Here is a 14,219-nt window from a genome sequence, read left to right as displayed (position 1 = left end):
CTCGTGGGCCCTAGTGCGCAGACTCAGTTGTTGTGGCGCACAGGCTTATTTGCACCGTGGCATGTGGGATCTTCCCGGACCAGGGCTCGAACCCGTGTCCCCTGCATTGGCAGGCGGATTCTTAACCACTGAGCCACCAGGGAAGCCCCTAATACACTGACTTTTAATGACTATATAATATACTTATTTCAATAGAGGGTATGTCAGACTGAGGCCAACAAACGCCGCCTTGTTTTATTTGTTGGCTTGTCACAGATAAATCCGGGAGGAGAGCTATGTTTGGCCTCTGTCTGACATTTCATTTGTTGAAGTAAGCCCCACAAGTCTGTGTGATTTCCTCATTCTCGTATTTGAGGTTGAGCAGTTGCTTTGCAATCTTGTACTTGCCAAGGCATTTCCGGCTAAGTTAAAGGCATCTGCAAATAGAGAGTAAAATATAAAGGAAACAGCTTTAAGTGTTTTCTTACTCACATAATCTTTAGAAGATAGGGAAAGGAATAGTTATATTTTTGTGTCATTAAATAACTAATTTCCTAAACTCAAGGTTAAAAGGTGTCTAGCACTCATCTAAAATCCCATTTGGGCTTCCCTGGTGGCACAGTAGTTAAGAATCTGCCTTCCAATGCAGGGGACACAGGTTCGAGTCCTGGTCTGGGAAAATCCCACATGCCATGGAACAACTAAGCACGTGTGCCACAACTACTGAGCCTGCGCTATAGAGCCCACGAGCCACAACTACTGAAGCTCACACACCTAGAGCCTGTGCTCTGCAACAAGAGCAGCCACTGCAATGAGAAGCTTGTGCACCACAACGAAGAGTAACCCTCGCTCGCCGTAACTAGAGAAAGCCCACGCGCAGCAATGAAGACCCAACGCAGCCAAAAAAAAAAAAAAAATCCCCTTTATTTCAAGTATGTTGGTAAGAAAGATATATTTCACTATAATCTTGGTGCATGAAAGAATTTCAAGTGATCATCAAAACGTAGGTATCCCAGAAGGGTTTACATTCTATCTTTTTTTTTTTTTTTTTTTTTGCGGTACGCGGGCCTCTCACCACTGTGGCCTCTCCTGTTGCGAAGCACAGGCTCCGGACGCGCAGGCTCAGTGGCCATGGCTCACGGGCCCAGCCGCTCCGCAGCATGTGGGATCTTCCCAGACCGGGGCACGAACCCATGTCCCCTAGCATCGGCAGGCGGACTCTCAACCACTGCGCCACCAGGGAAGCCCCATTCTATCTTTTTTAAAGTGGAGAACCAGAGAATTGCCTTATGGTGAGGCTCAGAAATTCTCATTGACAAGCAATTCCTTCTTCTCTGTTCCTGAAGTTTCACTTGCTGTTTGGAATATTAGTGGTTGACTTCATCTCTGACACAGGAGTTGGCCTACAGTTATGTGCCAGTGATCACACAGGTGCCTGTGCAAAACAAGTACAGTGCAAATTGTAACCACATGTTTCATTGACAGTGGGTCCCCATGGTAGTATTATTATTACTGTTACTATAAGGTCAGACTAGCCAAGCAAGGGGTACTCTTTCTTTGACCCAAGTGTGTTGTTTGCAAGGTAAATGATGATTAAATTTGTTAACCTCCCACTAAAAAGATTTTTATTTTATTTGCTTATAGGGAGCTCATTTTGTCCAGTTATGCTGCCAAAGGAATATCCCTCTGCTGTTTCTTCAGAACATTACTGGTAAGAAAATAGCTTGGACTTCCCTGGTGGCCACGCAGTGGTTAAGAATCCGCCTGCCAATGCAGAGGACACGGGTTCGAGCCCTGGTCCGGGAAGATCCCACATGCCACAGAGCAGCTAAGCCCGTGCACCACAACTACTGAGCCTGTGCTCTAGAGCCTGCAAGCCACAACTACTGAGTCCATGCCGCAACTACTGAAGCCTGCGCACCTAGAGCCCGTGCTCCGCAACAAGAGAAGCCACCGCGATGAGAAACCCATGCACTGCAACGAAGAGTAGACACTGCTCTCAGCAATTAGAGAAACCCTGCACGCAGCAACAAAGACCCAGCGCAGCCAAAAAAAAAAGAAAAAGAAAATAGCTTAACCAGTTTGGGTGCATTTATTCGAGAGCTGCAGTGTCCAGTATGGCTCATTTATTGGACAGTGCAGACATAGAATGCTTCCATTATAACAGAAAGCTTTATTGGACATGCTCTCTCTAGATTATCTTTAAAGGTTAATACTTCAAGAATCTTGAATATTTGGGGGAATTTATCCATGTTTTTGAGTGAAGCAATTTCTGAGTTTCAAGTGTATCAAACATTTGAGTGGCCTTCCTTTACTCCTGCACATGTGCACCCACCCACCCAGAAAACAGCAGAGTGTTCTCGGCCAGTAACACTCTCATTAGTGCTGGAGGGTGTTATCTGACCCATGGTCTCTTTCCCAGTACTTTGTTCCCCATAAAGGATTTTAAGTACATGCTGTGGTCCTCCCTTTTCCTTATCTTTCATCGTGCAGTTAATTCTACCTGAAGCAACATCTTAAATGGACATGCATATCCTGAACGAAAGTCTGGGATTTGAGGTGTTTTTTTTTGATTATTTATTTATTTGTTTGTTTGTTTGTTTATTTATTTATTTAATTTTTGGCTGCGTCGGGTCTTAGTTGTGGCATGCAGGCTCTTTCGTTGCGGCGCGCGGACTTCTCTCTAGTTGTGGCGGGGGGTTTTCTCTCTCTAGTTGTGGCGTGCAGGCTCTGTGGCACATGGGCTCCAGAGTGCATGGGCTCTGTAGTTTGCAGCATGCAGGCTCTCTAGTTGAGGCACATGAGCTCAGTAGTTGTGGTGCACGGGCTTAGTTTCCCTGGCATGTAGTATCTTAGTTCCGTGACCAGGGATCAAACCCACATCCCCTGCATTGTAAGGCAGATTCTTTACCACTGGATCACCAGGGAAGTTCCACGATCTGTGTTTTGACTCCGAAGAATGATAAGACCAATGTCAACTGTCTGATTTCATGTTCCATGGGTGATCCTAACATGGCAGGTGAAATGATTTTTAAGGGCTCTTAGGGTTCTAGAGTTCTTCTTCCTGGCATTCTATGATTCTCCTATTTATACTTTTTGTGTGTTGCATGGTGCCTGACAGATAGGAGGCACTCTGATATGTTGATTAGCTAAAAAAAAAAGTTTCCCCCAGTCTTCTAAGTCAGGAGTTCCCACCCCCGGGCCGCCGACTGGTACTGATCCACGGCCTGTTAGGAACCAGGCCGCACAGCAGGAGGTGAGAGGTGGGCCAGGGAGTGAAGCTTCCTCTGCTGCTCCCCATGGCTCATTACTGCCTGAGCCTTCCCCCTGCCCGCCGCCACCCTGCTCGTGGAAAAATGGTCTTCCTTGAAACTGGTCCCTGGTGCCAACAAATGTTGGGGACCACTGTTCTAAGTCATGTGTGGTTATCTCAGGTTCAAAGGAAGAAGTCCTTAATTAGTTGTTTGGATCAGGCATGCCTTTTTGAGAAGGAGTTTGGCCTCGACAGTCAGCAGGGCTTTACATAGCACTGTTGCTGAAACATCTTCATCTGGTGCTGTTCTTAAGTTTAAGATATCTGGTTAGATGACTCTTTTTTTTTTTTTTTGCGGTACGCGGGCCTCTCACCGCTGTGGCCTCTCCCGTCGCGGAGCACAGGCTCCGGATGCACAGGCTCAGCGGCCATGGCTCACGGGCCCAGCCGCTCCGCGGCATATGGGATCCTCCCGGACCGGGGCACGAACCCGTATCCTCTGCATGGTTAGATGACTCTTGAGAGGAGTTCTATCCAGGTGGCAGCCAGAGAGGGCCCTATGTGGCAAACTTTTTAAGAGGGCAGGTAAAAGTACTCTGAAGCTTCACTAGGCCAGAGACCTTGTTTCTAATAATGACTCATGATTTATTAACCACCAGTAAGTTAAACCGCGTGCTTGGAAGATTCCTACATTTTCGCTGTGCTTTATTTTTTGCTGGGTTGGGGTCAGAGAGCAGAGTTTGAGTTTGGTTTTGCAACATTGCATTTGAGGGACCTCAAATGTATCCATTTGGAAATATATGGTGGGCAGTTGAGAAGTGTTGAGCACCAAAGGGGTGTGTTAGCTGGAGGCGAACGTGGAGACATCCTTAGAACATGGAGATGGTGTTTAAAGCTGTGGGAATAGATAACACCCAGAGAGAAGAGAAAGGGCTCAGGGATAATCTTTGGGTAACTCTAATTTCTTCCACAGAGATGAGAGTAAAGGAAGAAAGGCAGCGTGATTATGTTGTTCTTTATGGTGAGAAAAAGAAGGGTTAGAGAAAGCCAAGTGAGATGGCCTCGGTCTTCTTTTTCAAGGCAAAGTCACTCACGGGACTAGAGGCACAGTGGGGTGATAGGGTGGTGGGTGGTGGGTGAGGGCTTTTAAAGAGAGTCGATATTTGAGATAGCTATTGTGGGAATGTTACAGGGAGTCGAGATAAAATAGATAAAGGAGTCTCTGAGCTATTCTGAGGGCCCAGTTCAGAGGGCAGGGAGGTGACCAGAGGAAACAGATGGTGCCTGGTGGGGGCAGGGCTTGTTACATCAGTACTGTTGTATCCACAGCAAGTACAGGTGATCCATAAAAAATGGTTTAATTGAATTGGATTACCCACTGCTGGAGATTTGCAAAGCAAGAACAGCGACCACCACGTAGGCATGTGAGTCTGTGGGTGCGGAGGGAGACAAATGAAGCCTGATGCAACGTTTATAAGGTGAAGAGGAAGAACCCCAAGGCCTGGAAAGCGCAGTGACGCTGCAGACCGGTTTCAGCAGAGCTGGGAGCTTGGAGAAGTAGAAGGATCCTATAATTATAATGAGAATTCTTTTATCTTGCTATTGAGTCGCTGACAGGGACTCAGCATCTCTATGAAACATTAATTTTATTTCATCAAAGTTTTAAAGCAGTGCTTCAGAAGGAATAATCTGTATTTTAAACCAGGTCAGTGAATCCTAAAGCCCTCACAGTTGGGCTTGCCCTAGTACTTTTTCCTTAGCTTGCCATATCCTGTTCTTTCATCACCAAGCTATTGTTCTGAGATAATTTCTGGAAGATATGTTGCATTCTTATCTTGTTTGAGGATCTCTGTGTGCATCCAGATGAACCATTTAAACAATTTTTTAAATGATTAGAGAAAATTTCATTTTACCTTTTAATGCAAATTTGTGGGGGTCATATTTTACATATAAATATTTTATTAGGGTGAGAGGCCTGTGGTAAAATATAAGGTTGACAAGATGTCCTTCTAGTACCTTGGTGAAAATGACTTCTGCACACTAATCTCATCACCCTGAGGCTCTCTTTCTGTTCCTTTTTCACAGGATTTATGGTTGGTAGAGACTACGAAGCTGAAGGAATTGCCAAGGATGGCGCCAAGATGGTGACTGCCGTAGCCTGTGCCAACGTGCCGAAGATAACTGTCATCATCGGGGGCTCTTACGGGGCTGGAAACTATGGGATGTGTGGCAGAGCATTTAGGTAGGTGGTTGTCATGGTTTTCTCTGAAAGAATGTATCATACTTCAAGTATCATTATGAATGGTCAGTTTACCAGTTTATTTCAAGGCTATTTGAAATATAGAATGACATTTACAAATCTTAATCAGTTATACCATAATTTGTATCATCTGGAGGGGTGAAATGAAATTTAATGCTAAAAGTACCACTTGGAAGAAATCCACAGTGGGAATCAGGACATATTTTGAAATGGCTGATAATGAAAATACTACGTCATAACTTGTGTGATGTGTCTAAAGTCTTGCTTTGAGACAGGTGTGGACTTAATTATATATTATATACTGGAAGAGAAGTAAGGCTGGAAATCAGTGAGCGGAGCAGCCAGCTGAAGAGGTTCAAAGAAGAGCAGCATATTAAAGCAAGAAAAATAAAAACAGGACATAATAAAGTACAAACATTATAATGATAGAAGAATCAGGAAAGCCCAAAGTTGCTTTGTTTAAAAGGGTTAACAAACTTGAGAATCCCCTGTTAAAACTAAAAAATAAAGGGAGAAGGCACATATCACTAATTTTAGGAATGGAAAACAGCACATAACTGCACATAATAGGATATTTTGAATACTTCTTTGCCCAGTAAATTTGGATGAAATGGAAAAATACTGTATATCAAAACAGACATCAGAATCACCTGGAGAACTTAAAAATTCTACCATGCTGAAGCCCCACTGCTGGAGATTACTCTGGGGTGGGTTCTAGGCATTGTTTTTTTTTTTAATCCCCAGATAATTGTAATGCACAGCCAGAATGAACCACCACTGATTTAAAAGGTAAACATGGGCCTCTGAAAATCTCTGTGTAGTACAGTGAATTCATTTGGTCATTCTTTCCTTTTTCCCCCCATAGCCCAAGATTTCTCTACCTGTGGCCAAATGCTCGCATCTCAGTGATGGGAGGAGAGCAGGCAGCTAATGTGCTAGCAACAGTAGCAAAGGACCAAAGAGCACGGGAAGGGAAACAGGTAAATGCTGTTTCTTTGTCTCCAGGTTTGACTTTCACCAGAACACTGTGGAGCCAGGGAGCAGCATACCCAAAACCCCTCCAAGTTTGTGGCTAGGATTCCAACATTCAGGGCCTGGCTTTATCTAGAAGTAGCTGACCTGGAAATTGTTTTAGACTTACACATTCTCCATCTCTCTTTTTAGAGCCATTTCACTTTGAAGTACCTTCTTGTGGTAATTTACAAACTTTTCAGAATCTCCAAGAAAACACTTAACAAGCTCTTTTGTCTCTGGGTGCCTGAGGCATAAAGATGTTTGATTCTTCGTCATTTGCAGTTAGTGAGATTTAAATAAATCTGACTTAATGGCTTTGATTTTATGACCTAAAGCAGCAGAATTTTGTGTTTCCTATTTTACTTTTAGATTGTTGTTAAGGATACCTCTAGTGGGAGGGCCCCGTTGTGGAATGAGAATTGAATACCATTATTATACTGTGAAAGTATCAATGAAGAAGGAGGGAAAGGGCACTGGAAGCTTAATGAAAAGCAAATCAGCAAATAGCTGCTTTTGAGATGGATTCTTTTGTTTGCGTCTCTGTTAGAGATTCATCTGAAATTTTGCATTACATTTTATTATAACTTACAACTATTTTATGTAAACAGCAGGCCTATGAAATGATCGGTGCACGTTCCTAAAGTTGCTTGGGTGCACTCTTTCATCGTAACAAGGCATAATGTGGAGGAGGCCCTGCCTTCTCAGGCTCTCACTTCTGCCATTTAGAGATTGATCATCTGGTCAACCGCCTAGTTTGTGGCGTGGGGATAATATAAAGCCAGAGGGTGGTTCCTGCCTCCCTGAATGCATCTCATTCATGCCTCACATCCCCAGCTATCTTTTCTAAGCAACAGTAACTCTGCAGACTTAAGTTGAAGTTTCAGATGCACTTTAGTACTAACTAGTATCCAAGCAAAAGGAAAGTTTTACTTTTGTGTGTATGTAGTGGGGAGTGGGGGTATGAAATTCTACCTGATATTTTGAAAGCTTGTCTTAAATTCTAGCCCAGCATGGCGATATCTTATTAAATAGTTGTGCTTTGATTAATTTGATATACAGATATATGAATTCATCTATTTTTATATGTGAAAGGAAAGTATAGGATTTTAGTGGTTCTCCCTCCAAATTCTGGACCTACAAATGATATTAAACGATGAAAGTACATAAAAGGTTGGATTAATTTGAAAAAAAATCACTTGGTTTTTGGTGTGGAATATTTTTTAAGTTGAAAATACTTTTCAGGATTTCAAAATTAGTTTGCATAAAGATTTTGACATCTGAATTATCACTTGTTTCTGGCAATACGGATGGGCAAGCCATTAAATTTTTAATTAGGGAAAAATCTCTCTCAGCCATCTGGGAAATTGAAGAGGTTATTTAAAATGAGCCTATTGTTTTATCCCTTTAAGCTTTAAAATGTTTAAAATTTTAAGTATTTTGAATGAAAATATCCTACTTTTCCACCTCCTTATACAGAAACTGCAAGATGTAATATAGCCCTTTGTTATATTGTATAATTCACATCCATTGCTATACCCTGCTGGAGTATGTGATACCTTTGGTTTTGACCTGACATTAAACAGCCTCAGGACATTGGCTCTGATAAGGGAGATATAACAGTGCACTAATTTGATACTCATGTCTCAGGTGAGATCATGTATGTTAAAGCATCACATGTAATCTATACATCAATGTGCAGATGTTGGCTGTAACATTATCGTTCATGAAATCTGTTGCCCCTTTTTTCTTGAGGTTCTCTTGAGTGGATCTGTTGTTCCCCTGCAGTGGACTTACTCATTGTCCCTTTTCTTTCAGTTCTCCAGTGCTGATGAAGCAACTTTAAAAGAGCCCATCATTAAGAGGTTTGAAGAGGAAGGAAACCCTTACTATTCCAGTGCAAGGTGAGAGCCAGAGAATAACTGACTCCTTGATGGGCACATCTTGGCAGTCAGGGCAGCAGTTTTACAGAGATCTGAGCAGTTGGCATGATCCAACCCTCACGGGAACCAAAAAATAACATTTGGACACAATTTTTTACTGTTGTTTCTATAATGGGAATGCTTACTGCTGAAATGCCGCTCCTTCTCCCGGGCTGGGCTTTGGATCCATCACTATTGGTCTGATTCTGCCACTCTCCACCCCTCTTCCCTTATCCCGCTCCTAGTTGAAGTGGTCCAAGGCCTGCAGGAGCACTGTGGCCAGAGGTGGACCGCACTGGGGCTGGGAAGTTGAGAATTATAGTCCTGGCTGTATCACTTTCAGGAATTAGTTCTGCAGTAATGGGTTCCTGTCATCCCCCTCTCTGATTATTTTGTTTTTACCCCATTTAAAGATGAAAATGGTTGAACACTTACTGACACTTGTTAACAAGTGAGCTTGTGCATTCAGAAGGTGATTATTCATAGCCAGGGTCCACATGTCAACACTAAGCAACTACCTCACACACCATGGCAGCTCTTATTCTGTTTGTTTCTTACACCACTTAAATGAGGTAATAAATTATCACAGCTGTCCCCGTTGGAGACATGCGTGTGCTTTCATACCTCTTTTTTCAACAACTTCAGTGTTCTACATTCTGAAGAATAATTGAAGCTTCTTGTTTTTCTTTTATCCCTTGGGCAGATGGAAAAAAGAAAATAACTATTTGTGTCCTTTAAAAATTGGGTTATGCTGTGATTTATGCCATTTATTGTGAAGGCAGACTGGAGAGGAGGGGGAAAAGAAAATCAAAAGTTAAAATCCATGTCAGTTCCTCAAATGCATCTTTTGTGGCAGGCACTGCTCCTGATGTTGAGGGGCAGGAAAGATTGAACATGTTTATTTCTCAGAGCATAATTAGTTTCAAAATTCAATTAATACCATTTGGGATTTTTGAAAAGCATGTTTCTCTTCTTGTTAATGTGTTTCTGCAAGCAAATGTACAGGTATATTTTGCTGTGGCAGGTCATTGATTCTCTTAATTAAGAACAAAATATTTTGTAGTGTTTAATTTAAGAAATAAACATTCTTTTTACCATCACTTAAATAGGCTTACGTAGTAGCCAGTAGAAGCAAAGAGGAAATAGAAAATCATATAAAAGGTTAAAGAGAAAATATACATTGTAAGCTCACCTATAGTTTTTTGTTTGTTTTTACATTAGACTTTGAAATTCACAAGGACAGTTAGAGTATTAAACTTTGAAAAATAGCATATTTTGTGTGAACCATTAATTTGTTTTTCAGCCCTGGCTAAGTCACCTCTTAAGAAAGACTGAATCCTTTATTATTTTCATACTTAGATTATTATTGTTTTTAGTGGATTATATTCAAGACAGGAGAGCATATGGCCCAGATAGACTTATCTTTGGAAATTAATATTGAAAAACAACAAGGTTTTTCTTTTAATTTATAGATGTTTAGCCCTTCTGTTGAAACAGTTGGTGGCATGGAGACACCAACTTTGTTTCAAAGATGAAAGGATTTTCAAGCCAGTTTATGGCACCTTCCTTTGGTTTCATAAATCTCAGCTTAACAATAAAATTCTGTGGTCTGTTTAGGCTTTAACACGGCTAGACCTGTCTTTTCGGAGAGCTCTGTCATCATCTGTACAGTACTGTAGCCTCCTATGTTTTTCTTAATCCTTACATGTTACATGTGCAGCATGCCAATTTTCTTCTGCTCAGTTGTTTTTATAATCAAACTTTTCCAGACATTTGATTAGGGCCTCTTACCTGGAACAGCCCCGGCACCATCGTGCTTGCTATATTACTCTGCTGTAGGCTTCAGAAGGGAGTGTAATCAATTGACCGGGTTACAAACTACAAGAGTAATATTTTTTTTTTTTTGGCTGTTGATACTTTAAGAGCCCTATTATGAATATTTTACGAGCAATGATTTCATTCATGGTCTGTTGATGTAAGTATGGTTTAATAATTGATGCTATGTCCAGATACTGAAGGCAGTTTGTTTAAAGAAAGCAAAACTGCCACCCACTAATGACCTTTAAAAAACAATATTTCTTACTCATTTTTTTTTTTATAAATGTGAGGTTGTCCATGAAAAGCAAACTAAGATTTCTACTTGAGTTTCTTCTGAAAGTAGTTTAAAGCCATTACTTGTTTTTCTTATTGTAGCAAAAAATAAAGAACTACATATGAAGGTATTTATTTTATTAATAAAATGTACTGAAGTCTATTCAGTAATTTTCATAGTTTCTTAAGAGTTTGGGAGTTTGGGGGAATATACCTTTTCTAGTAGGGACTTTGGTTGGAGACTGTTACCTTGGTTTATGTGACTCTTCATAATAATAACAGTAATATATCAACTTGACTTGTATGTTTGTGTGGGCAGTGGAGGGACAGGAAGGTTTTTCCTGAAATAAATAAAACCAGGGTTTATTTTGAAGTTCCTTGTAGTAAGCTGTTCCTAAAGCTGTGTAAGAGTCATGTTATTTTTCTTTCTCTCTTTATTCCCCTCTTGAACATTGTTTCCATTGTGAGATTATAGTAGCTAATCAGTAGTTCCACATATTACCTGAAGGAAAACCTCCTGGGCACTTTTGGGCATAGGGTGTATAACTGGTGGTTTGGTGGTGGACTCCTAATCACTGTGTTTTTGTTCTTTTATCAGGCTGTGGGATGATGGGATTATCGATCCAGTGGACACCAGGCTGGTCCTGGGTCTCAGTCTTAGTGCAGCCCTCAACGCACCCATCCAGAAGACTAACTTCGGTATCTTGAGGATGTAATTGGAATATAAAGCATCTTCCATTGGACATGTACCAAAAATTAATAAATTAGTAGCCTTAAATTTTTAGACTTTTTCAATATGTGGCTATTACAGTAAAATTGTTTTCTTAACACAGTGCATTATACTTTTCTACCTTTAAAAAACGAATCAGTGAAGATATTTATTTGATGCAGCTCAATTCCTTGTAAATTCTCTTAGAGAAATTTTTCTATGGCTCAGCTTTACCACCCTGAAAAGGAAGAGAATAACTTAGAGTTATCCTTTCTAAGCCATAAGTACTATGAAAAGTTCTGTAATCTGTAAATTCCAGGTATTGTTGAGATTTTTAACATAAAGTTGTATTTCCACTGAACTGATTGCTTTGCAGATTATGCATGGTGATATTTTAATGTACTTTTAAAAATAAACATCTGTTACTTTTCCCTCCAGCCACCACCGTCCTCCTCTCCATAGTTGTCAGACTTCTTGTCTGCACTCTGGGCTCTGTTTCCTACCCGTTCTCTCCTCACCCTCTCGTTTTCTGGCTTCTACTGCCAACAGCCCTCTCCAAGGTCACCACTAACCTCCATGTACCTGAAACCAGTGGGTCCTTTTCCGATTTTACCTGATTTAATCCTCTGGGGCATTCAAATCAGTCAAACACTTCCTCCTAGAAATTCTGTCCTTAGCTTCCATTGCTGTAACACTCTAGGTTTTCCGCCAGCCTCTGTGGCCATTCTTGTTCAGTTTCCTTTGCAGGCCCCACTTCCTCTGCTCATTCCTCCTTCCCTTTACCATTTGTCTTGATTTTTCATTAGTCATATGTGAATGCATTCTTATTCTGAAAGATACAAATAGCACAAAAGTATCTCCTTATTGTTTAATTGTTCTTATTAAAATAATAATTGTGGTAAAATATACATAACATAAAGCGTACCATTTTAACCACTTTTTTGTGTGCAGTTCTGTGACATTAAGTACATTTACATTGCCACCATCCATCTCCAGAACTTTTCATCATCCCAAATTGAAACTCTATTATTAAACAATAACTCCCCATTCTCTCTTCTCCCTGCCGCTGGCACATTTCCTTTTTTCTTTTTTTTTTAAATTGAGATATAATTGAATATAACATTATATTAGTTTCAGGTGTACAACATAATGATTCAATATTTATATACACTGCAGATGATCACGAAAATAAGTCTAGTTACCATCCATCATCAAGCACAGTGACAGACTTTTTTCTTTTTTTTTCCTGTGATGAGGACTTTTTTAAGATGTACTCGCTTAGCAACTTTCAGATATGCAGTACAGTATTAACTATAGTCAGCATGCTGTACGTTCCATTCCCAGGACTTAGTTATTTTGTAGCCGGAAGCTTGTACCTCTTGACCCCCTACACTCATTCTGTCCACCCCACGCCCCCTCCTTTCTGGCAAACACCAATCTGTTCTTTGTATCTATAAGCTTCGTTTTCTGTTTTGCTTTGTTTTGTTTTTTAGATTCCACATATAAGTGAGATCTTATGGTGTTTGTCTTTCTCTGTCTGACTTACTTCACTTAACATAGTGACCTCAAGGTCCATCCGTGCTGTTGCAAATGGCAAGATTTCATGCTTTTTTATGGCTGAATTTTATTCCTCCTCATTTTTTTTTTTTTTTTTTTGTGGTATGCGGGCCTCTCACTGTTGTGGCCTCTCCCTCTGTGGAGCACAGGCTCCGGACACGCAGGCTCAGCGGCCATGGCTCACGGGCCCAGCCACTCCGCGGCATGTGGGATCCTCCCGGACTGGGACACAAACCCGCGTCCCCTGCATCGGCAGGCAGACTCTCAACCACTGCGCCACCAGGGAAGCCCCCTCCTCATTCTTGAATGTATGTGTTTTACATGGCTTGATTTATTCTCGCTAGGCCATTTCAGCCCTTCTTATGGTTTTAGTTGCCATCTAAATGGGGATGATTCCTGTCTTGACAGTTCTTAACATAGTTCTCCCCTGAGCTCCAGACCTGTCTATCTAACAGGTCTAAGGAACCTCAGACTCAATCATCAAGTTCTGTTGATTTTGCCTCCTAACTGTCTCTTGAATTCCGCTACCATTTTTGTCTTTTATGCAGGCCTTAGAAGGGGTCTACCTGCATCCAGTCTTACCTTGTCCAATCTCTCCATCACTCTGGAATTAGAATGGCCATTCTAAGGTGCACATCTGTCATGCTGCTTCCTTCCTTCCTTCTTTCACTGGTTCCCTGAAGTGCCAAACCCCTAATGGCCTCCATGGATCTTGATCCTCAGCTCTTCAGTCTCATCTCCCTGACTCCTCTTTTCACACTGGGTGCTCCACCCATTCTAGACTTCTTCCAGTTCCTTAAGCCTACGACGTCCTTGCCCCCTTAGAGTCTACAAAGTTCCCTGTGCCTGAACTGTTCTCTTCTCCCTTCTACTTAAACACCTATCTTTTGTCTCTGTGATTTCCCTGGGCTGGGTTAGACACCTGTTGTGTGCTCTTGTAGCGCACCATCTTCTTCCTCTGTCACTTCCTCTGTCTTATATGTTTATAAGAAGTATAAACATTTCTTTAATATTGCCCTCCTGTTAGAATGTAAGCTCTGTGGGAGCAGGGATCCTCCTGTTTGGCCTGTATCTCCAATGCCTGGCACTTGTAGATGCTCAAATACTTGTTGAATGAATGAAAAGTCCATATTTTAATTGTATCCTCAGGCCACATCATTTTAAAATAAAGTGATTGATTATATGATCTAAAACAACTATCAAATGCTTTCCTAATAAAATTAATATTTCAAACATTTGCGTGTGATGTTCAGTTTAGCCTGCAGTGTGTATCAGAAGTCAATTTAGGGCTTCCCTGGTTGGTGCAGTGGTTGAGAGTCCGCCTGCCGATGCAGGGGACGCGGGTTCGTGCCCCGGTCCGGGAGGATCCCACATGCCGCGGAGCGACTGGGCCCGTGAGCCATGGCCGCTGAGCCTGCGCGTCCGGAGCCTGTGCTC

General features: G+C 41.6%; 1 protein-coding gene across 4 annotated transcripts in view; it reads left to right on the top strand.

The window, feature by feature from the left end:
• MCCC2 (methylcrotonyl-CoA carboxylase subunit 2) overlaps positions 1 to 13,984 on the top strand; it is a 61,490-nt gene extending 47,506 nt beyond the window's left edge. For 2 of the 4 annotated variants that reach the window (XM_082622820.1, XM_082622818.1), the window contains 5 exons: positions 1,624 to 1,690; positions 5,318 to 5,474; positions 6,358 to 6,472; positions 8,322 to 8,407; positions 11,115 to 13,984. In XM_082622820.1, coding sequence (XP_082478946.1) covers positions 1,624 to 1,690; positions 5,318 to 5,474; positions 6,358 to 6,472; positions 8,322 to 8,407; positions 11,115 to 11,232 — 543 coding nt within the window. In that variant the 3' untranslated portion in view covers positions 11,233 to 13,984. The remainder of the gene's footprint in view (positions 1 to 1,623; positions 1,691 to 5,317; positions 5,475 to 6,357; positions 6,473 to 8,321; positions 8,408 to 11,114) is intronic. The other 2 variants (XM_082622821.1, XM_082622819.1) reach the window with 1 other exon arrangement.
• The last annotated feature ends 235 nt before the right edge of the window (positions 13,985 to 14,219 follow it).

This window comes from Mesoplodon mirus (genome assembly GCF_964341445.2).
Source record: "Mesoplodon mirus genome assembly, chromosome: 5".
Lineage (NCBI taxonomy): Eukaryota > Metazoa > Chordata > Mammalia > Artiodactyla > Ziphiidae > Mesoplodon > Mesoplodon mirus.
Note: the sequence above shows the minus strand (reverse complement) of the source record. Positions and strands in the feature narration are given on the sequence as shown.